At 38.0% G+C, this 24594-nt stretch overlaps 1 protein-coding gene across 2 annotated transcripts in view; it reads right to left on the reverse strand.

The window, feature by feature from the left end:
* Positions 1-24594, reverse strand: part of lmf1 (lipase maturation factor 1) — a 257503-nt gene that overhangs the window by 113236 nt on the left and 119673 nt on the right. For both annotated transcript variants that reach the window (XM_041229729.1, XM_041229730.1), the window contains exon 5: positions 20236-20301. In XM_041229729.1, the coding sequence (XP_041085663.1) occupies positions 20236-20301 (66 nt within the window). The remainder of the gene's footprint in view (positions 1-20235; positions 20302-24594) is intronic.

A 24594-nucleotide genomic window follows, 5' to 3' on the forward strand; every position in this document is an offset into this window, starting at 1 on the left:
TTTTGCAATTGATAATGCTTGCATCTCACCCACCCGCTTAGTGTATATGATTGCAAGCAAGAAATCCGCTTTCATAGATAAGTACTTCAACTGAATGCAAAGGCTCAAAGGGGGGGTTTCATAAGCACTTCAAGCACTACATTAAGCCTCCAACGAGGGACAATGTCCTTCATAGGAGGCCAAAGCCACCAAGCATCCTTTAAAAATTGTCCTGCCAGGAAATGAGCTCCTGGGGAGACTGAATCAATCTTAGTATGGCAAGCTGAAATGGCTGCCAAATAGACCTTTAAATGTAAAGAGGGATTTCCCCTCATCAAATAGGTCCTGTAAAAATTGCAGTATAACTGCCATGGAAGAGGCAGTGAGGTCAAAACCCTTGGGTAGGCACCACCATTGAAAAACGCCCCACTTGTACCCATATTGAGAGCACGTGGATGCCACTCTGGCATTCTGTTGGGTGTTCGATAACCCCAGATGGCTCAAATGTCACTGTTCAGGGGCCAGATCCAGAGCTGCAAGCTCAATGGGTCAGGATTCCACAATGTCCCCCCACGCCTGCCTGAGCAGGTTGTGATGTTTTGGCAAGCTCCACGGCTGGCCACTCAGCAGCTGTATCAAGGTTGAAAACTAGTCTCCTGGGTCAATAAAGGGTTACCAGTAGCTCCCTGGCCTGGTCCTGCCTGATCTTTTCCAGGCACAGCGGGAGCATGGCTCCACCCGATGGAGACTGGGGCATCCGAGGACATCCAAATGGTTTATGTAGGCTACTGTCCAGAGAACGTGTCTCTCTTGCACTTCCTGAAAACAATTCTGAAAGGCTAAAAACACTGCCTGCAGCTCTAAAATATTTATACGGCAACCCTGCCATGGGGGTTTCCATACTCCTTGCACTCCTCTACTGTTCCACACGTCGCTCTAGCCGAGGCTGGATGCATCCGTGGTGATAACCTCCCTTCTGGTTACACTGCCCAGATGCTGTCAACAGGCGGCCTGGGCTCAAAGCAGGCTGAAAAACCCTGCTATTGAACTAGGCTTGGAGAGCGTGCATATGCAAAAGATCTAAAGGAAGGGTCTGGGAAGCTGCTGCCATCAGAAGCCTCTGAAACATCACTACTGCGAGCATTTTGTTGAGCTGAAAAATCTGTGCAGAGCAATGAGTGGATCTTCATAGAGCTCTTCACAATCTGTGTAGAGCAATGAGTGGATTTTCATACAGCTCTCTCAACAATCTGTGCAGAGCAATGAGTGGATCTTCAACAGCTCTCTCAATAATCTGTGCAGAGCAATGAGTGGATCTCCATACAGCTCTCAACAATCTGTGCAGAGCAATGAGTGGATCTTCATACAGCTCTTCACAATCTGTGCAGAGCAGTGAGTGGATCTTCATACAACTCTTCACAGTCTGTGCAGAGCAATGAGTGGATCTTCATAGAGCTCTTCACAATCTGTGTAGAGCAATGAGTGGATTTTCATACAGCTCTCTCAACAATACATGCAGAGCAATGAGTGGATCTTCATACAACTCTTCACAATTGTGCAGAACAATGAGTGGAACTTCATACAGCTCTTCACAATCTGTGCAGAGCAATAAGTGGAACTTCATACAGCTCTTCAACAATCTGTGCAGAGCAATGAGTGGATCTTCATACAGCTCTTCACAATCTGTGCAGAGATCTTCATACAGTGTGACTGGATTAATAGTTCAAAGATCCTCTGTGATTTCATGTGAATAAAGCTCTATTCTGCAGAAGAAAGTTGGTGAAAAATATTTTAGACACACTTTGGCAAAGAATTCCAGAAGAAATATTTAATTTCCACAAGTGTCCTGGAGATGTATACATACAAAAGCGTCACCATTCATACAAAGCAACCCAAAACCAGGTTACTATATTAACTTAAATGCATTCCATACAAAGATACCAGACATTGCATATTCTGAGAATGCCCATCGGCGCTCATATACTTTTCAACATCACATAGTGATTAGGTATTCAATTCTGCAGACTGAGGTGTGGCTGTTGGATCTAAATTCTGAGAAATACTAAAAGGAATTCCGTAACAAATGCTTTGACTGAAAGTATTTTTCAATGCCTAAAAATGAATGCTAAAGCCCAGAGATTTTACGGGTTATTTATTCATTCATTTTAACAGTGGAGGGTATTTGAATATCCCTACAGTTGAAGCTGCTTCCTTGTCTTTAGTAGTTGTATCCCTGATACATAATTATAACAAACCCAATGCACAGATCAGCATTGGTGGTCTTGATCTTAAAAGCTGTGTACAATGTATTGATCTTTGTTCTCCACTAAAGGATAGTCAATGCAGGTCAGGGTTGATTCATATGTGTGCAGGAAGTCCAACCTTAAGCCAGCCTCAATAATTCACAAACCCTTTCATTTAAGCACTGCATTTTCAACAAAACAAGTTCACTTTGTTTTGTAAAATGTAATGCAAGTTTCAGTGTTTCTCTGTGTGGTGACCAACTGAGACTGAAACTGGGGTTTCCAACTAGAAAATAGTTTTTAACAGGCTTTTATACAAATGCAATGTGCAAAGGCAGAGTTTTTGCATAACTTCAATAAACCATTTTTAAAAAAATGGAAAGGAATGTGGGTTTAATAATGGAAATGAAAAGGAATGTAGGTTTAACCTTTGCAGTCCATTTATTCTGCATGTGTCAGGCTCATCAGGTCCCACTGACTTTATATAAAAAAAATAGCATTACACAACATGCGTTGTTTAAATTGAATAAAGTCATTTTTTTCACAGTAAAACAGGTTTAAAAGACACTGCATAGCAACATTCCCCATCACTTGTTTGCTGTATTTATCACATACCTCTTCTGAGTCCTACTTCATCTCCTGATCACTCGATAATGCTATCCAATTTATTATTTTATTCCTATAACATCTCAAAAAGCTTGGCCAATGTTCGCAATTTTCTTAAGCAGCCATCTTGGTTGTTTATGTTTGTACTATGTCTGTGGTGAATGGACGATACATATTGCTTCTCTCGGCCATTGAAAGCTTTTCTCGTCTTATTTCAGAGAAAATCCGACTAGGGACCTGTGAAGGACCGCATAGTGTTAATAAAAGAAATGAAAAGGAATGTGGGTTTAATAAAGGAAATGAAAAGCAATGTGGGTTTTCATGAAACACCAGCCTTGCACTCGTCACGTCTGCCAGCACCAGAAAGGTCTCCAATCTTTCCAGTGCCTCACTTTCTCACACACAATTTAACAGCTCAAAAATAAAACACAAACGGCTCATTTAACTCTCCCCTTTATTTTGTTTTTTCTCTCACCTCCCAGACTCACACTTATTTTGATTCCTAATTTATTTTTGCCCTCTGCATTTTAATTATTTCTTCCCTTTCCTTCTTTGATTTTGCTTGCTTCTCAGCTTTCACAGACTACCATTTCTCTTAAGTCATCAGAATAGTGGTGCATATTTGCAGGGATTGCAGATTTAAATCAATATCCATCAGGGTTCATGGGGGTGCCACTTGTACTGCACATACATATATGATAGAGGATTCAATAGAAACTGATAGGCGAACATATAAAATAGATATCATGCACACTTAAAAAGGAATGGAATAATTGGGTAGAATTACAAATCCGAACCTAAAAGATTACTTGCAAGTTCCTAAATCCAATGTCTGAGCTCTTATTTACGGTTTGATAACTTTCTTGGGTGTACTTTTTATTGGCCCGTTGTAACAGAATGCAACATTTTAAGTTGCTTTGAAAATAATTTCTACATTTATGCATACACATTCCTAGATGAATGACCAAAACCCATATGTTACCAAGAAATACACTGCAGCTACCCAAACTTTGCATGGTAATCAAATACACTGCAGCTACCCAAACTTTGCATGGTAATCAAATACATTTTGCAAGGAAGTACAGCGTTTGTCTCTTCTGACAGGTAAGCTGGGTATTGAGAAGTGCACTGTTCAGATAAGATGTTTTAAAACAGGAAAATGAGGACGCTGCCATTGGACCCATCTAAGCTTGTCCAGTTCTTAGCTGATTGATCTCAGAACTTTGTCAAGTTGGGTCTTAAAGGATCCAAATGATTCTGCCACAACATGACAAGGTAGCCAATTCCATACCCTCTCCAATCTCTGTGTGAAGTGTCTATCTCCATTTAATTTCCACCTGCGTACTCTGGTCCTGGTTTCTGTACTGCACTTCAAGTTATAGTTGGGGTTAACTACCTCAACTCCTTTTAAGATTGTAAAGACATAAATCATGTTTCCTCCAGTTCTTCCTTGGAAGTCTTTTTAATGCCTCTATTAAAACACCTTGTTTCAAATGTTTTAAATGACTTTTAAAGAATGCTGTTCATGACAGCATGAAAGTAACAAGATTCATGCAGGATTCCTGTGTTAATGTAGACGAGCAGTGTGTGGAGATTGAAGAAATGTCAGGAGGGTAGCGTGAAGCTCGTGTGTGCGTGTGCATTGAGAAGGGCACTGTGCAAAGGTATGTCTACTACTGTAACAAACAAAAATATTTAAAATGTTGCCACATGAATGGCTTGAAACAGGTTATTTTTCAATGTCTGAATTGACACAAGACTTTTCTCGAGTACTCTTGTAATCTATAAATTAATTTTTACAGCAGCCTGACTCCCAGTATAAACGTGTCCCATAGTAAAAACATAGCAAAGTGTAAAAAACTACAGCTAAAGCATGGTAAAGCATAGGTAAGCAATGTAAAGCCCAACAAGGTATGGTAATCCGCATTAATAAACATGGCAAACCAAGGTTAGACTTGGGTTTTTATGTTCAAATGTGTTTTTTTTGTTTGTTTGCTTTTTTTTAATGTTAACCAATACTTGAATATTCTTTATTTTTTAATCGGCTGGAAAACAAATGTATAACATTTATTACAGTAAATGTTACAATAAAAAGCCTCTGGAGTAAAATTCACCAGCAAAAGACCTATCAAAAAAAAAGAGAATCACTCTTCTGTAAAGTACCATGTATTTATATATCTGATGTCATTTCTGCATTTGGCCATTTGCATAATATCATTTTGGTAGTTATTTATAAATTATGTACGAACAATTCTAAACATGGAAACATTGCATTACCGGAGATTTTATCTATTTACTATGCAGGATTAAAAGGACTACAAAGTATTATATATTTGACAGTTTAAAGCATTATTTAAACAAAACATATTTTCAGTGTACTGTAATATGCTATGTTAAATAAGCAGCCTGTTTCTTTAATATCCTTGTAGCACAAATTAAGGTTTTTATTAAACATGCAGATCCAAATGACGTTTCTATATGAGCACCTTCCAAAGTTAATCAAGGGGTGTGAGCGTTAACAATGGTTCCAGACTATTCCACAACCGATCATTGGGATAAAAATCTTTAGCAGGGTCACTGGAAAAGGCAGATTAAATGACAGTGGAGTACTTAAAGGGATTAACTGGATTAGCAGCAGAGGGCCAATCTTAAAGAAATGCGACAGACAGGTGGCACTGGGGTGGGGTGTCCGGCAGCGAAACCAGAGACATGAGCAGGGGAATCCAATAGGTCCAAAGGAAGCTTTCACGCGGCTTAAATGAACCCTACAGAAAACAAAGGAATGCTGGGACCAGACTCTGACTTTGACTCAGACAAACTGCTATTAACACTCTCTCACTATGTGATTGTTTCTAGGATTAGGAAACTGTAGATATTTACAGTACATGGATATCTATCTTAAAATGGCATGCTTTTTTGTGTAATTTAAAAACTCTAAATAGCGTTATGCTGTTCTTCAAAGAAAGTTATCCTCCAAGCTATTTGGCATTTATATGTATTTTTATGACCATTGGCAATATACTGACTTAATATAATCTCATTTATTTCTACTATTCTGCACCATTGACATTAAATTGTGGGTAACTTCACGCAACCTAGGTTTATGGCACCACTTTTTACATGGAAGCTTTGTGAGGTCACTTAGCCCCCTGACCTTGGGTTCAAGGAGCAGAAGCTCTGGATCACTAACACTGTTTTTTTTTCCCCCACAGACAAAGATACTGGTAGACCCTGGTTGGAAGAGGAGCCCAGACTGAAAATGTTCTAGGAAGTTGCTTTAGTTAATCCCCATTTTTTAGGGGTTTGCTGATCTATGGCCATAGAGTTGGAATTGTAGATCTACAATTAACGGAGCCAACCAGAGCCAAATCGTTGTGTTGGTTTTATCAACTGAAGGCTTAGACCACCAAACTAATTTCACTGAGTTGGATTCAAATCCAGGTGAGTTTCATGAGAACACTTTTCTGTACAGGATATACCGTGTCACACATAACAATGTCCCAAAATACAGCACAGGGCCAATTGAGAAACTCCTCCTTAACTTCAAAACACTCTAAGGTAAAACTAGATTCTAAAACTGACGAAACATAAGCCAAAAAATTTGTCTACTTGACAGTTTCTTAAATCTAGAAGTTCAACAGATCTCAGTGTCATGTACTCAGGGCAACACTTGCCTGTTAGAAGAATTACGGAATGTATAAATACCTAGCAGCACTACAGAAATTCAGAGACAATACACAGATGTGGATATATTGATACATGTGGTGGCAACAGATGTAAATTTAATGGAAGTGCAGGGCCCATCTGAATTGAATTTACTGTAAAGACTGTTGACATTATTGGAGAAACACAATTAAACTTTTTCTATGGTTCTCTAGTCACCAGTACTGGCCAGCAGGAGCTGCAGAAATATATATATTTAAGATGGGTATTGGCTGCAGAAAAACAGAATCCAGGCGCCCGATGATGCAGGCTTTGGCAACACCTTGGCACCCCTCTCCCAGCCAGTACTATTGCTTCATAGCCACCCTGTGGAGAACACTACTGCCTAATTGATTACAGACCAAAGTGAGGAGTACATTTGGTCTCTCCACGAACATTGCAAAATTAAACTTAAGCACCCCAAACAGCAACCTAATTACTGGTTTAAATGCGTTCTGTGTGCCACTCACTAAGTGCTAATGATTACAATTTGTTTTGCATGCTGATTAAGGAAGTAGCTATTATTAAATTAGAGTGATGAAATTGAGTGGCTGGCCAATTGCCGGTTTTATTTGTGAAATGTGAAACGTCGGTATGGAATTGCTTCTTCAGCTTTCAAAAAATATTGTTGGGACCTTTACCAAAAAACCCTCTGCGTCATTAATTCAACGCACATGGTACTGTAAACTAAACAGGAACAGTTAGCAGCCAGGAGCACTTACACATCTGAAAGGTTCTTTCAATCAGAGATCTAGTTCTATAATTTGAATTCATACCAAATAAATGATATGACTACATTTACACTCTAGGAAGTGAGAACATTGTTATAGAATCTCACTATACAGCATCAATGCTTGTTTCTATTCTGGACATACAGTCAAATGAATGAGCTCCTGTCCAATATTACTATCAAAAAGTGTAAACTAGAACAGTAAACTACACTTTCTGTGTTCTACCTAAACCTTTTCTCCAAGCCTTGTGTAAAAGATATTTCGGTCATTGTTTTAAATTAGTTGTGTGTGTATATATATATATATATATATATATATATATATATATATATATATATATATATATATATTTTTTTTGCTGCGAAAAAGCTGTCATTCAACTGTGAAAATGTTGTGACTGTTTTCCTGCGATTGGTTCAGATCATTGTGAAGCAGACACATACAGTTAACAGAAGGAATAGTTTGGGGAATCTCCTGGCTGATTTACTTTAGAATGATCCAAATATAACTAACAGTCAGTCCACTTTGTCTTCCACATGGGACTTGACTGTATTGGCTTCAGAGAAGTACATGGCAAAGTGGACTATATCGCTGCACAGGATTAGTGCTTTTCAAACCACACTGCTGTTCCCTAAAGGGGTTTGCTAAACACAAAACATTTGCACCATAAATCTTAATTTATAATCATTCCTGTCTGCATATAATTACAAGGAGAAAAACAGCCAGGATATTAACAGTAATTTATAAAACACAGCTTGACTGAGCGAGATTCTTGTTTTCTCTTTGTTACAATTGGATCAATCTTCCCTCACAGCCAAAACTCCTATTAAACAATATGTCAGTCTCTCTAGTATGTTTAAATCATGTTTTATATTGAAAACATGGCCATACACTTTGGATACGTGGCACGCGTGATAAGGAAAAATCATATCTGCTGTTTAAAATATCCCACACCACTGTTAAGGTACAATAAGGTATTTATGTATGGATTCTGAAACACCATGCTCTAACAGCAGGAGGGTTTACTCTAGTGGCCTGGTCGTCCTTCAGGTTTCACTTCCCAGTTCTCAGTTACATACAAAGCCATTCTGCGAACAAAAAAGGTTCACTCTATATTTCAGTTGTGCAGGTAAAGTTTGAGCATTAACCAAAATGGGAATTAGTTATACACAGCATTTAAGGAAACCCCTGTAGGTTGCTTTCTAAGAAAACAAACGATATTTGGGTAACTGATTTCCCTATTGCATTTGGTAACATGGGAGGAAAATTATGCTTTTACAAGCATTTAACCCTGGATGAATCTTCTTAAATTTTACCTTATAATATTATACATTTACACCTTTTGATCGACTTCAGCCAAATCTGATTATAGTGAGTTTGTTCATACAAGATTTACACTTCAAAATATTTTTGCATGAGCTACTACTAAACTATTATGAGCACTTTATTTGCTTGTTCTTTTGTCTAATAAAATGTTTATTTTTCACTTATTTTGATTATGTAGTTGTTTCCTTGTTGCCACTCTCCTGAGCACAGTGTGTTGATCCTTTTTTGACTTCTGCTTTTATATGTAATTTGGGATCTACGCACCTGGTTTCATTTGTTTGGACTTCGTTTTTAAGGCGCAGTAAGAACTTTACTCAAGACTACTACTAAACAAACCTGTTAGATTTGCTTTAAGAGTTCATAAGAATATTGGAATAAGGTTTTTTACTAATCTGTAATTCATCATGAATTGGTGATCACTTGTTCAATAAAAAATGAAGGGATTTTTTACATTACATTTGAATTTCTGCCACATGTTGAAAAGTATAGCCATTACACCGGTTTATCCATTCTCTTGATGCAGGTGGATTTGTTAGACCAATACACAGTACCACAATGTTGATTTCCAATACTTTGTAATAATGTTATATATAGGTAATATATATATATATATATATATATATATATATATATATATATATATATATATATATATATATATATATATATATATATATATATGATAACATTACAATATTCTTTATTAAGAGTATCAGAATATAGGGGTGTATGGAGTCTGTCTGTCCGTTTACCTACTCTTATGAATTGCACAAATATACTGTGTTTAAACTGTATCTAAAGCAGAGTCCTGCGCAGGTCAGATTTTTAAGACCCGCTTCCGACCCAGACCTGCTACTAAAGAACCCAACCCGAACCAGCAATCCGCTGCAATACTGTCTTCTTACGCACGACCCAACCCACTTTAATAAGACCTGCAACCCGACACGAACACACAAGTGTTTGTCCTTTATCTACTGCCTGCGTCTACTGACTCTCATGCTGTCACATTCACACACAGATGTAGCTAGCATTCTCCACAGGTTGAGTTTACACAAGAGGCTATACAGCTATATAGCTTTCTCTAGTGGTCTGGATATATTTTAACATTGTAACATATTAACTATCTCTACTTACTTTACCCTGTCTATTCCTTTTGTGCACCTTTGCTTTCGCAGAGATGTACCAGTTTTGTGGCTGTCATTCAAGTTTTACAAGCAATCAATACAGTCGCATGTTCGTTATTTTCATTCGCTATGTTGACTGACATGACACAGCACATTTCACTCGCCCATGTAAACAGTTTCATAAGTGTACCTCATACATTTCCATTTTTGCAGGTGACAGTATCATTGTGTCATACATCTGTCACACGAGTGTCCTGTTCTGCTCCCATTCCCTCTATGCATGTTACTGTGAATGCTAATGCTGGCCCATCACCCTTTCCTCCCTTGCAAAAGACTGTATTATACCACTGAACATCTGCAATTCTATACAACTAAAGTTATGCTAGGACAGATTCATATTACAGCACCATTGATAGTCCTTCAGCCCTTCCCCTCATGTTGCCCAGCATGCAGTTCCCCACCCCCCACCCAACAAACTGATGCACATGAAACATGTGATGCCACACTAGACAATGATCATGGCAGTAGAATTCATAGAGGGTCAGTGTGATGTTGATGCCACTATTATGCATCTGTCTCCTACTAGACCTTCATAAGCAGTGCCCAAATATACACGACCCTCCAACACACCTAGTGGATCATGATGTCTCCTGTGTTATCTGCAGAAAGTTGTATGTTGTTCGTCTTAACTGATGATGGCTGTGTGTGGTTGCTTGTATTGCCTTGTCCCTTCCACTGCTTGCTTAAAAACACTAACATCGCATTATCCTTCTTTTGTCATTTTAATATCAACCCTAACTGACGGACTAACAAAGTTCTTTGCAAAGAATATTGTGACGGGGTATACCCCGGTTTGTATTTGTATTATTTTAAAAGCAGGGAGGATGAAAAGCTGTCCACGATTACTGATATTTGCATTTTTGTATTACTCATGACACCGCGTGACTGTCGACTAGTAATTATTTAATTAGCTGACAGTCACACAGATTTATTAAACTCGTGCAAACTACAGCAGAGCTGTTAATAAAATAATTAATAGCCAGTTAATCCCTCAGCCATAATATAAAAGTCCTGCAGCTTTGGCTGCCCAGAGAGTGTTTGGAGGCCGAACGAGGGTCGCGAGGTAGAGCAAAGAAAAAGCTTACTAAATATAAACAATTGCAACTCATGCTAGTTATACACCAGCACGATACCTGTTTGGTTCTGTGTTCTGCTCTATTTATTTTGGCCAAAGTGCCGATTTGTTTTGAGAAAGTGTTTGTGCTTTGTTTAAACCTTTTTATTTATTATTAAATGCGCAAGAAGCGGCTTTCATTACCCTAGCACTGTTGTCTGTGTCCATGTCTGACATCACCAACAGCCTGGACACACACACACACATACACACACAGATGTGTGCGTGTGTGTGTGTGTGTTTTTTTTAAAGATCTATTTGGCACGTGCATGGCAGTGACGAACATCTGTTTTTTGCCGTTCCAATCTAAGCCCCTAATAACTTGGACTCCAATTTTCATAAATTAGAAAATCTTTCTGATTATTGCTACACTTCTTGGCACTTATGTGGAAATTGCAAGAGAAATAATGCCAACTTGCCAGCTGCAAGTACACTGACAGGTCTGGTACAAATATAACAGGCACTACAGTCAGTGATCCATAACATTAAGAAGGAAAAAAAAAAAAGCAGTCCCACAGAGAAACGCTACAGGTTTCATTGCATTGCTTTTACTCTGGAGTTTACTGGCCAGCTAATTACCACAAAACATTTAGTTTGGTTGAGTTTCTTTTGTTTTTCTAAATAGAGATTTCATACCAATATTATAATAATTAATAATTAATAATTAATGCCAATATGTTTAAACTTTGAGATTAAATACGTTTAAACTTCATTATATTTACCAATACAATGACCCATAACAAGATGAACTCCAATGTACAATATTAACATGTGTATAATGTCAGTGTGTATATGGAATAGACTATGAATAAATAAATACTGAATATTAAACAAATAGTCTTACACTGTATAGTTGCTACTAAAACTAACATATTTCTATTTTTTTGATTATTGAGTCTCTCAATCAAGCAGCTTCCTGCTAATGTACAATACCAAATGCTCTATGCCCTCTACCTCCTGGGAGAGATCAGTCCCTAGTCCTGCATCAGAACCACTAGTCTGCAGGATAAAATGCATCAATCATGCTCAATTTACACAATCATTTATTTCAGTTTTAAAAACCTATTCTGTCTCAAATTATGCCTCTTTACATTCTAGAAACTTTCCTTTTTAAATTAGGTGTTAATTAGGTAAACTTGTAAAATGTGGGAGGCTCCCCTTCTGCAGCCGGCAAGAAGGGTTTAAGTCCATAGCATTTACTTCTCTCACTTTATAGCTAACCAAAAGTTTAAAACAAAAAAGGAGGATAGGACAGTCAGAAAAGTTATTCCCTTTTTTGTTAAACTAGATCATTTTGTTCTATTGAATGCAATGCTGCTACTGGTCCACAGAAGGGCTCTATCAACAGGCTTGTTTTTGTTTTGCTACATATATAGTTCTGCTGCTATTGAATATATACTAGCTAAGGCCTTGTGTAAATCGCGATTTCAAAGAATGCATGGATATCATGAAATTAGCCCAATACCATGAGTCTTAAGAAATAAAAATAAATTTAAGTATTATTATTTGTATTTCATGAAAATCACATAAACTAAACTGTATCTGCTGTGTGCCTACGTGTACTATTCACCATGTTGTAACTACAGTATATGCAATCTAGGCTGGAAATTAAAATACTATAAGCCCTGTGCGTATTTTTGTGTTTTATGTTGTATGTGGTGTGTTATTGTGTATACAGTGGCTTGCGAAACTCTTGACCCCCCTTGGCATTTTTCCTATTTTGTTGCCTTACAACCTGGAATTAAAATGGATTTTTATTTGGATTTCATGTAATGGACATACACAAAATAGTCCAAATTAGTGAAGTGAAATGAAAAAAATAACTTGTTTAAAAAAATTCTAAAAAATAAATAACAGAAAAGTGGTGTGTGCATATGTATTCACCCCCTTTGCAATTAAGCCTCTAAATAAGATCTGGTGCAACCATTACCTTCAAAAGTCACATAATTAGTTAAATAAAGTCCACCTGTGTGCAATCTAAGTGTCACATGATCTGTCACATGACCTCAGTATATATACACCTGTTCTGAAAGGCTCCAGAGTCTGCAACACCACGAAGCAAGCGGCACCATGAAGACCAAGGAGCTCTCCAAACAGGTCAGGGACAAAGTTGTGGAGAAGTACAGATCAGGGTTGGGTTATAAAAAAATATCCGAAACTTTGAACATCCCACAGAGCACCATTAAAGCCATTATTAAAAAATGGAAAGAATATGGCACCACAACAAACCTGGCAAGAGATGGCCGCCCACCAAAACTCACGGACCAGGCAAGGAGGGCATTAATTGGAGAGGCAACAAAGAGACCAAAGATAACCCTGAAGGAGCTGCAAAGCTCCACAGCGGAGATTGGAGTATCTGTCCATAGGACCACTTTAAGCCGTACACTCCACAGAGCTGGGCTTTACGGAAGAGTGGCCAGAAAAAAGCCATTGCTTAAAGAAAAAAATAAGCAAACACGTTTGGTGTTCTCCAAAAGGCATGTGGGAGACTCCCCAAACATACGGAAGAAGGTACTCTGGTCAGATGAGACTAAAATTGAGCTTTTTGGCCATCAAGGAAAACACTATGTCTGGCGCAAACCCAACACCTCTCATCACCCCGAGAACATCATCCCCACAGTGAAGCATGGTGGTGGCAGCATCATGCTGTGGAGATGTTTTTCATCGGCAGGGACTGGGAAACTGGTCAGAATTGAAGGAATGATGGATGGTGCTAAATACAGGTAAATTCTTGAGGGAAACCTGTTTCAGTCTTCCAGAGATTTGAGACTGGGACGGAGCTTCACCTTCCAGCAGGACAATGACCCTAAGCATACTGATAAAGCAACACTTGAGTGGTTTAAGGGGAAACATTTAAATGTCTTGGAATGGCGTAGTCAAAGCCCAGACCTCAATCCAATTGAGAATCTGTGGTATAAAGATTGCTGTACAGCAGCGGAACCCATCCAACTTGAAGGAGCTGGAGCAGTTTTGCCTTGAAGAATGGGCAAAAATCCCAGTGGCTAGATGTGCCAAGCGTATAGATACATACCCCAAGAGACTTGCAGCTGTAATTGCTGCAAAAGGTGGATCTACAAAGTATTGACTTTGGGGGGGTGAATACTTATGCATGCTCAAGTTTTCTGTTTTTTTGTCTTATTTCTTGTTTGTTTCACAATAAAAAATATTTTGCATCTTCAAAGTGGTAGGCATGTCGTGTAAATCAAATGATACAAACCCACAAAAAATCAATTTTAATTCCAGGTTGTAAGGCAACAAAATCGGAAAAATGCCAAGGGGGGGTCAATACTTTCGCAAGCCACTGTATGTATGTATGTATTGGTGCACAGGGTGTGGGATTGTTAGTATTTAAAATGTATCTTTGTATTTAGGCAAGAGGTTGCATACATGCATATTAAAAAGGTATGTGAGCACGGGGTGTGTGTGTGTGGGTGGGTGGAATAGTGGGTGAAAGGGAGGCAGTTAATCCTCTCTGCAAAAACATGTGGGAATGTGGCTGGAGCCGTGAATTGACTAAATGATTAATTAAGGCTCCAGCACAGGTGTATAGAATGATCATGAGTGACACGAGGTTGGTGTGTTCAGGGAGAAAGAATGTGAGTTAAAGATAAACTGAAATTAAATTAACAATCACTACTCATGCTGGTGTCAAGATTGTTTTACTTAGGGTTTGTTTTGTGTTTGTTTACCTGACAGAGGCATTTGCTTGAGCAAATATCCCTCTTGAAAAATTGGACAACCAAAAGTAAATTCTTCAGACTGAGTAGCAAATGGTGAAATTAGTAAAAAGTCTGGTTGCTTGTCGGTGGTCACCGACGAGTCGACTGATGCCCAAGATCAGTATGTGTTACACTTTGCGTTTGTTTTGCAGGGCCTAATGATGAACGTGTATCTGACATAGAACTGAAAGCTGTCCTGCAGATATACTTTACCTACAGGTTGTTATTTACAACATCGTTTCACAAGCTATTAAAAAGTGCTTAAATAAATGTGATGTTGATTTCGATGTCAGTGCATTTAAAAATGTTGTTAAAAAAAACAAAACAAAAAAAAAAATCTGTACACAATTTATAAAATACTTTACCTGTGACACTGCCGTGAGTTTAAAAAAAAAAAAAAACTGCAATTTTTACAGGGCCTCAACAGCAGCTGCTGGACTTTCTGGTAAACTAACAAAACCACTGACCCATTAACCTCAGTGGATGTTATATTACGCACTTGCTAATGCTTTTGTACTTTACTGCCTGGGACTGAAGCTTTTTTTATGTCTGTGATCCATATTACATCATTTTGTGTTCTATGTTTCCACAAATATTTGATTGTAAATTAAAATTGTCATTAATAACAATGAGATTTAATTATAGTCACTTGCAAGTGATTTATGTTTTATGGTACAAGGCAATAAAGTCATAAATAGTTTAACAGGCCTCATACCTCGAGTACCCTGGTGGTTGTTGTGTTGTGAGTGAGCGTGTAGGCGGCACCCAACACATGGCTTGGTATAGGTCGCCAGTGCAGGGCTGGATTAAGCAATATGCCAATAACACCATTCGTCATAACATGCATAGGGCCCCCATATCCTTTACTCCGGCCCTGGGGGAAAAGAAACATTAACTAAATAGATTCCAGTGATCATTTCTGTTGTTACATAAAAGAAAGGCTACCGGTGCAGTATGTAAGTTATTTTAAAAAACATTTCATTACTAACAAATTATCAGTTTATGTCTGAAACTTGAGGCCTGTTTGAAAGTGTGACGCTAAAAGAGAGTCATCGGTATGGTTTATCTTTCATTAAAAAATATTAAAGTTCCAATCATTATTTTAATAAATGTATTGGTATTTGATAGAAACAGGATATGCCCCATTCTCCCATTACATCAGCACTTCTCTCATGTATCTTCACATATTTCTAACTGATGACGAGGCAGAAAGCTCTTATTGTAAAGATAGGTAAATAGACAAAAAAGCAGTGAATTTTGTCTGTTCTAGTGTATAACACTGAGGTCATGCTTTCCTTTTTAGAAATGTTTTACTTGTTCTGTTCTTTCAAGTAAAGTAGGTATGTGCTTCAAATATTAAATCACAGGAATTTGGTTTTAAGTGTATTTGATCAAATTTTAGAAAATGATGTGCAACATGTCCCAGTTTCTCATATTAAACAGCATTTTATAACTCATGTTCTTGGTAAGGCTACAAACAAACAAGACAAACTTGTACTGGGAAGATCAGGCATCATGTGTTCGGCTGTGAGGTTTGACTGCACACTTCTGAGAATGTGGACAATAACCATACCTTCAAACCTGGATTTGAGTGCAATCATTAAAGAAATATGAAACACTCTCTGTGAAGCAGACACTAACAAACTAATAACTAATAAACAAGTCATACAGCTGCATGCTACACTGTGTTATGATGTAGAGGTGCACTCTGCAATAACTATGCTTTTTTACCATTTTAAAAACTATTTACAGACCTACATGCTTAGCATATGGCTCCATAACCAAACCAAGTGGATATCATATACGTTCACTGTTAGACCAAGGCATTTCCGAATCCGTACACAATACCATGTTATACCTTAAATGACCAAGAAATGCAAAGCTGTCTGATGCTGCCTCTTTTTATTGTAGAGCTAATTAATTTAAAATATAGATAAACTAAGCATCACATTGGTAAGTATACAGTTTCGTGTTTCTCAAATAATTTTACTCTTGTCAATACTGGCCAGATGTTTTGATTTTCTCCTGTTATTTGCCTCAGATAATTCACATCCATCTCACACTGGCAGAACTATTGTGCATCACTCCTTACAGCAACTCTTTGCTACAAAAGGTTTGTTTTGTTGCAATGTGGTGTGTCTCATCAACCTGGTGTGAATGGACCCTACTGAACTGTACAGTCTTCTATTCATCTAACAATGGAGGGAAGCCCACCATAGTGTGGTGTGAATGGGCCGAGTCTTGCTAAGTCGAACGGCTTCTTATGGTTCCAGAACTTTTCTTATGTTCTTAACCAGAGGCACATTTCTTATTGTTGCATTAATTCAGCAGTGTAACAATTCTTGCACTTCTTCTGTTTGTTCATGTATCTGGTTATTTGCCCTCCTGCAATACTTTCTATTGTGCTTAGCTACATTATTTTCTATTAGCAACATTTTTTCTCTGTTTTTAACAATCTATTATAAGCTGAGTTAGCTGTGTGATCAAACCGTTACGCAATGTTTATATGAAGCTTTTAAATAGAGCTAATTCTGGTCTTTGATCTTTCTGAAATACCCTTCAAAGAGTTTCAGTTTGTGGTTTCATTGCTTTACAACACAGTTGTTTCAAGCTGTTTTGCCTTCATCGTAACCTTAATTTGGTATTGAATCTCAGGCTCCTCAGATCGGTCTCATCAAGAGTCTTGCATTTGTAATTTTATTCATGAAAATAAATTCCTGCCTGGTAAATGCATCTTACCTCATCTCTGGAAGTACAGATTTAACCATTTTAAAAAGCAACCTTAGCTCATGTGTGTCTCCGCTTTACATCCACGTATCTTTCTATACTCAACAATCAGGTATATAAGGTATACAACCTAAAAATGTATCAAGTAGGAAGGTGTGTGCTTGAGCTACGCTATACAATATGCTTTCAAAATACCTGTTTCACTATTAAGTTGTTTTGAAAGTTCTATGCAGTGCAGTAGCACCTTCTAAAGCCCCTATCCTATTCTAGACGTCCCTATATTCAAATTTTAGTGAAGGCCTCCATGATATCTCTTACGATCACTTCTCTTCGAGGGTGGCTATGTGATCCAGTGGTTAAAGAAAAGGGCTTCTAACCAGGAGGCCCCTGGTTCAAATTCTGACTCACTCACTGTGTGTCCTAGAGAAAGTCATTTAACTTCCTTGCGCGCCATCTTTTGGGTGAAACGTTGTTTAAGTGACTCTGCAGCTAATGCATAGTTCACATACCCAAAGCTCTGTACGTCTCCTTGGATAAAGGCGTCTGCTAAATAAACAAATAACACAGCCTGCACCCTTTCAAGTTAGGTTAAAAGAACATACACTGGCAGACAGGTGGAACAGGAGGAAAGCTTGACTAGGCCACAACACGGATAGGCCTGGGTCTTTATTAACCTCTTCACTAACCTCTGCTGCTCCTATAAAACCTGTCAGGAGAGAAATGATGACAAAGTCAGATCCTTTTCCTTCCTCTTGAAAATAATTGCCACATAATGAGTTTGTAATTGCAGACAGGGTCATAAAATGATACAGTCATTGCTGTAGTTGGACAAAGAGACAATAGGGCTGATTAGCTCTTGAGTGAGGAGCAAGGGTTAATTGCCGCCCCACCAACCCCCCCCCCACCCCCCCACCAAGACAAGTTCACTATCAGAGCTCTTAAATAACCCCCTAGTAACTTGGGATAATATTTCGTTCACACTTCGGGGACTTGTCTAGTCTTCGCTACATTCTAAATGAGAAGTTTTACAAAAAAACACAATTTTCTTCCTCGACAATTTTTCTTCATTAGCCAGTTTTGTACAAAATAGTACTTTTGATTCTGAAAGAGAAGCATTAAAATAAATGATTTCTGAGAAAGAGTCGCTCAAACGACCTTCTCACTGTCTCTTGCAAATAACTTGTGGATATCAGATGCGCCAGGCTGTGATTCTTTCAAAGGGGGATCTGACATTCCTGCCATGTCTTGCTGTAATCAACAGCATGATAGTGCCTGGAGCCGGAGCACAAACAGAGTCTTGTTGGGGTTGAAACGAACATCAAAGAGCTGATCAGAGGCGAGCAGATAAAGAACTCCTTTCAGGTTTTCTGCTGTGGGGCCGATTGCCACATTCGATTTAGGCATGACTTCTGCTTTAATACATGTTTGCAATTCCTGCTAATTAATAGTCAAACTATATTAATTCCAATAATGACAGTGCTTGTTAACTGCAAATGCTATAATAAGCAGTTTCCCTGTGTACATCAAAATACTTAACTATAGCAGTTAAGTATTTACATCTGAAAACCTGCCATTACCTTAGTGTGCCCTATAAACAAAGCATCCCTAATAGGTGTCGGAGTCCTATTTTAAGAGGCTATTCCAAGTCTTTATACATCAGTACTGAGGTGGACTATTGTAATAGACCCACTGCTGAATAAAATTCATCACATAAACCTTTCTAAGAGACACTGCCCTACCTTTAATACACCTTTAAAATGCCACAGAGCTAATAAGATAGAAGCCTTGATTCTTTTTTTCTATATTGAAGATGCTTATATTACTGTAAACATGCATTTAATTTTTTTCTGGTATTTTTTATTTTTTTTTGAAAGCTACTAATGAACTGTATTTGCTAAAAACAGTCCTTTTCAGATGTTTCAATGCAGCAAGTCCCTGCATTATTAGGAGAGGTAATGCCTATCAGAAAATGTGGTGGTTTAGAGCGGGAACAACTAGCACCTAAATCAACAGGAGCTTTAAAATAAAATTAAGTCATAAATTCCAGGTTGCAATATGAACCCCTTTATTTGAACTTGGGTTCTTGATACAAAAAACAGGGGGCATACTTATCAATCTTGTGTAAAAACATTACTTAAATTGTTCATACGAGTTTAGAATGTTCGCACACACAATAGAATTCTGATTTCTCAATCTTGCGTAAGGCAATCGTATGCACATTTCTAAGTAATACGTTTAGATGTATTCTTCAGTGTGCTCCAGAACACCCCTGCACTCTGTACACAAGGTTAAACTTGTCACCTGAGTAACAGAAGGGTATTTCCACTGGAATCAGATGCTTTTTAAAAGGGGCCAACAGTAAACTGCCTGTCCATCTCAATAGTCTGTTCCAGGAGTTTAATTGGGTTTATTCTTTAAAAAATGTCACTGATATAAATATTTGAAAACACCAACAGTGAGAAGTACTATTGGAAGGAAATCTTTTGCTACAATACACTACAGATAAAACTCAGATCCACAGTGTCACTTTATCATTTTAAGAGACTGTTGCTTGATCATCTGAACTAGCCTTCACTGTGTGTGATGTTAAATTAATAAATAATACATGGAATGTAAAATTGTGTGCTTGCTGCATGCTTGTGTGTAACTGTAACTTGCTCCTGTCTTCCTCCTGGGACACTTTTTTTTTTTTTTTTTTTTTTTTTTTTTAAGTGAACAACATTTTTAAATAAACTCTTTATCAGAAACAGCCATCTCCGCATTCCTCGTGGTTACTAAGAAATTGTATTCAACTTCCTACCAGTGGGACGTTTGCTTGTAGTACGAAGCACCTGACCTCTTCAGGGTCCAAGCTTTAATTATAAGGCAGGGGGCAGGACAGGAAGCTGGTCCCAGTAAATGTACCTCGTAATGATAGTCCATGCAGGTCAGATCTCTCCAGCAGCGGTCCCCTCTGAGTTTTATCAGCCCCTGTACGAAAAACACAAGCAAGAGAAGCAATTAAATTCCTTTGTATACAAATACACTGTCCATACTGGATAACTGCTTATCATGCCATCAGCAATAATGGGGTAACACTTGCTTTTCTACATCTTTGCATTACATATTTAGGAAGTCATGTTCATATCCTACCTTCACAGTGCAGAATTCCTTTGATGGTTCAAATGTCGTGTTTTTGTTTTGGCTTTGAAAAGTAATATTCCACAGATGTGACATTTTTACACAACTTAGAAAATGTCATGTCTTGATACACTGTTTATGATATACATGCAGCGAAGAAGCAGTAGCTGAATGTTTTCTACTTGACCTTACAAGTTTTACCAAATGACACGTCCACACATGTAAGTATCCCCACTGGCAATCAGTATACTATAATATTCAGTTTAATGTTAGTATTAAATACTACATTACTTATGAAGATAGTGACAGGTTCAGTAGTAGTTAAAAGGCTTACAGTAGCAGTTTTCCTATTCTTTTCCCATGGTAATGATATGCATTTACCATGTTTATGAATATGCTTTACTATACCTTGCTGGTCTTTACAATGCTTACCTATGCTTTACCATCCTTTATTACACGTTGCTATGCTTTTATTATGTATTTTAGTATAGCAGCTACAGTACAGGTTCTTTGAATTTTTACAGATAAACAGAAATTCTACAAACCACACTTTGGTAATAATAAAACTATTTAAAACACATTGCTATATGCTGTGAAATAGCTTTTTAGTAGGGGTAAAATCAACTTCAAGTAAGCAAAAAGCTAACAAGCTAAAGACTAGGCAATATAGTATGAAATGTCCAAGCCAGTGAACTGTGCAAGGGGTTTATATCAAACTATCAAGTTTCTTCATCACAAGGGAAACTAGAAAAAAGGAATCAGCGGCCCACAGCAAGCAGGACACCTGGACTGCAATGAGAGCGCAGGCAGGTAGCTATGCAACTGGATCAGAGCAGCCTGGAGGTATGCAACCCTGCTCGCACTCACACACACACATATACAGGCGCCTCTGAAGTATGGGAAAGGGGGTCTGATTAGAATCACAAAATCAGAGACCAAAGAAGGTCTTCCCAAGTCTGGGTCTACTGACCTGCTCGAGACACAGCCTTGAATCTAAAATTACAGAATGCTACCCGCTCAGGCGAGAGCTCCAGCTGTGAGGCTCACACACCTCACAGTGACTTCATCCCTGCTTCTCATAATAAACCGATAGCCTTGCTGAGAAGTAGGAATGCTTTATAGAACCCATTCTCTGAACTCTACACGATAAAGGTCAAGAATAAAAAATTATCATTTTATTATCCTAACAAAAAAGGGGACTCTTACATGCTAATCATGTCCATCTGTCTGCCGATAACAGGATAACTTGATTTTTCACCAATCTTCAACTTTTAGCACACGCTCCTAGGCCTTTATAGGAGTTTAGGATTGCATTTGACTATAATCCGATAAACTCAGATAGTTTTAATCTCTCAGACACAGTGTGAGGTATTACGCAATTATGAGGACTCTGTGTATGTACGTGCATTAGTTGGTACAAAATTGAAACATGTATACTTTTGTATAGAAAAGTGAAAATGATTATTCCTGACTGTCATGTATTCCTATTTAGGAGAACAACAAGTGTTAAACACAATAACTAATATATAATTCAAGTTCTCTTAAGCACTCAAGCTTGTTTTTTCCTTCTTGATCTTGATTCCTGCAGTCTTGAAAAGGATTCGCTCAGGTAAGTCTGCAGGTAGCAGGTCATGAAAGAGAATGGCAAATTACAGCACAGAAAACTTTGCAGGTACGGTAAAATAGTTCATAAAAATAATGCATCTACAGTTGTTGTAATTTGTTGTGCATATGAAATAAAACCACCTAAACTGAAAATCTTGGAAAATGGTCAAAATAAGTAAATTGGTGATTGTCGAATTTAATGGACGACTTTAACCATTTAGGACTGGGATCATGTTAACAATCATAAGGAAGTGGGCTTCTAGGACTGCGATCGTGTAAACACGATAAAAAAAGCACTTTGGTTTGATGACTTACAGGGCCACCATACTTTGCAGTACATGCTTAAACACATATCTTTGGATAGGGGAGGGACTGACGTTCCCTTACTGATAGTTTTTTGTTCGTATGATGTCACTTAGAGGGGAACTTAGTATATAAAGGGCAGAGAAAGTTTTGGCAGTGCGGAGAAAAAATCCTGCTTCAGAGAAACTTGTAAGAAATGTAAGAAAGACATGGAAAAACGCTGTAAATCCAATGTATTTGACATCGTTATTATTTATTCTGTCTCGTGTTTTTTACATGTATAAAAACGAGTGGATATAAGCAGATACTATTTCATGAACAAAGTTATCAGGTACATTTTTCCCCTTATTACTGATAATAATGGCATGAATAACTGTTATTTTATTTATAAATATTTATTTTGAGAAAATAAAAAATTGAGAGTAGTGTCTATTATTGCTTACAAAGAGCTAAGAATAAATGCGTAGTATGTCATTGCAATCACTCAGGTGACAATGTCTTGTAATTTGCCCAAAAATCAACATTTTTCAACAAAACTTTCAGGAACTACTGTAAGGTCCCTTGGGTCATAGAACAACATATTTTCACAAGTATCACTAAGCAGAAAAAAATGAAATGTTGGTGAAAACAAAGTGAAAGTTTGTATGGTTTCTGAAGTACTTTATAATGTTTCCCACAGTGTTCTGAAAAAAGGATACAATTTCCAAGATGCTGCTGTAAAAATTGATTTGTAATGAATTTTTATAGGAAGAGTTTACTCTTGGTTTTGGGGGAGTATCCCACTGAAAAGTGCTTGGTCTCTGTAACTGACTCTCTCCTTGGGCTGCCTCCCTCTCCTCCATTCTAATTCTCTTTGCCTTTGACACTGTATTATGCTACTCTCTTCTCTCTCTGACCTGGCACTGCCCTTGCCTGGTTTTCCTCCTATCTTTCTAATCATTCCTTCCAGGTTTTCTGTTGTGGCTCTATCGTCCCCTCATCCCCTCTCTACAGGTGTACCTCAGGGAGACACCTGGGACACCTCTTCACAGTCTACACTCGCTCGCTAGGTACTCTCTTCTCCTCTTTTAGCTTCTCCTACCACCTTTACTCTGATGATGCCCCGATCTTTCTCTCCTTTCAGACTCCCACATTTCAGAATGCCTCTTGGCTCTCAACATAGATGCATTCCACCACCTCAAACTCAACCTCTCTAAATCAGACTTCTACTTTTCTTCTACTTCCTCTCCCTCCTCTGACCTCTCAATCTCATTATCCCCCAACGAAGGGAGATCGTGCCTAACTAACTTGCTTGATTTTTTTGAGGATGCAACATCCATAACGGATAATTGCAAAGCATATGACATGGTTTATTTAGATTTCCAGAAAGCTTTTGACAAAGTCCCGCACAAAAGATTAATTCTCAAACTGAACGCAGTTGGGATTCAAGGAAACACATGTACATGGATTAGGGAGTGGTTAACATGTAGAAAACAGAAAGTACTGATTAGAGGAAAAACCTCAGAATGGAGTGTAGTAACCAGCGGTGTACCACAGGGATCAGTATTAGGTCCTCTGCTATTCCTAATCTACATTAATGATTTAGATTCTGGTATAGTAAGCAAACTTGTTAAATTTGCAGACGACACAAAAGTAGGAGGAGTGGAAAACACTGTTGCAGCAGCAAAGGTCATTCAAAATGATCTAGACAAGATTCAGAACTGGGCAGACACATGGCAAATGACATTTAATAGAGAAAAGTGTAAGGTACTGCACGCAGGAAATAAAAATGTACATTATAAATATCATATGGGAGATACTGAAATTGGAGAAGGAATCTATGAAAAAGACCTAGGAGTTTTTGTTGACTCAGAAATGTCTTCATCTAGACAATGTGGGGAAGCTATAAAAAAGGCTAACAAGATGCTCGGATACATTGTGAAAAGTGTTGAATTTAAATCAAGGGAAGTAATGTTAAAACTGTACAATGCACTAGTAAGACCTCATCTTGAATATTGTGTTCAGTTCTGGTCACCTCGCTATAAAAAAGATATTGCTGCTCTAGAAAGAGTGCAAAGAAGAGCGACCAGAATTATTCCGGGCTTAAAAGGCATGTCATATGCAGACAGGCTAAAAGAATTGAATCTGTTCAGTCTTGAACAAAGAAGACTATGTGGCGACCTAATTCAAGCATTCAAAATTCTAAAAGGTATTGACAGTGTCGACCCAAGGGACTTTTTCAGCCTGAAAAAAGAA

Source organism: Polyodon spathula, chromosome 26 (assembly GCF_017654505.1).
Source record: "Polyodon spathula isolate WHYD16114869_AA chromosome 26, ASM1765450v1, whole genome shotgun sequence".
In the NCBI taxonomy this organism is placed as follows: Eukaryota; Metazoa; Chordata; class Actinopteri; order Acipenseriformes; family Polyodontidae; genus Polyodon; species Polyodon spathula.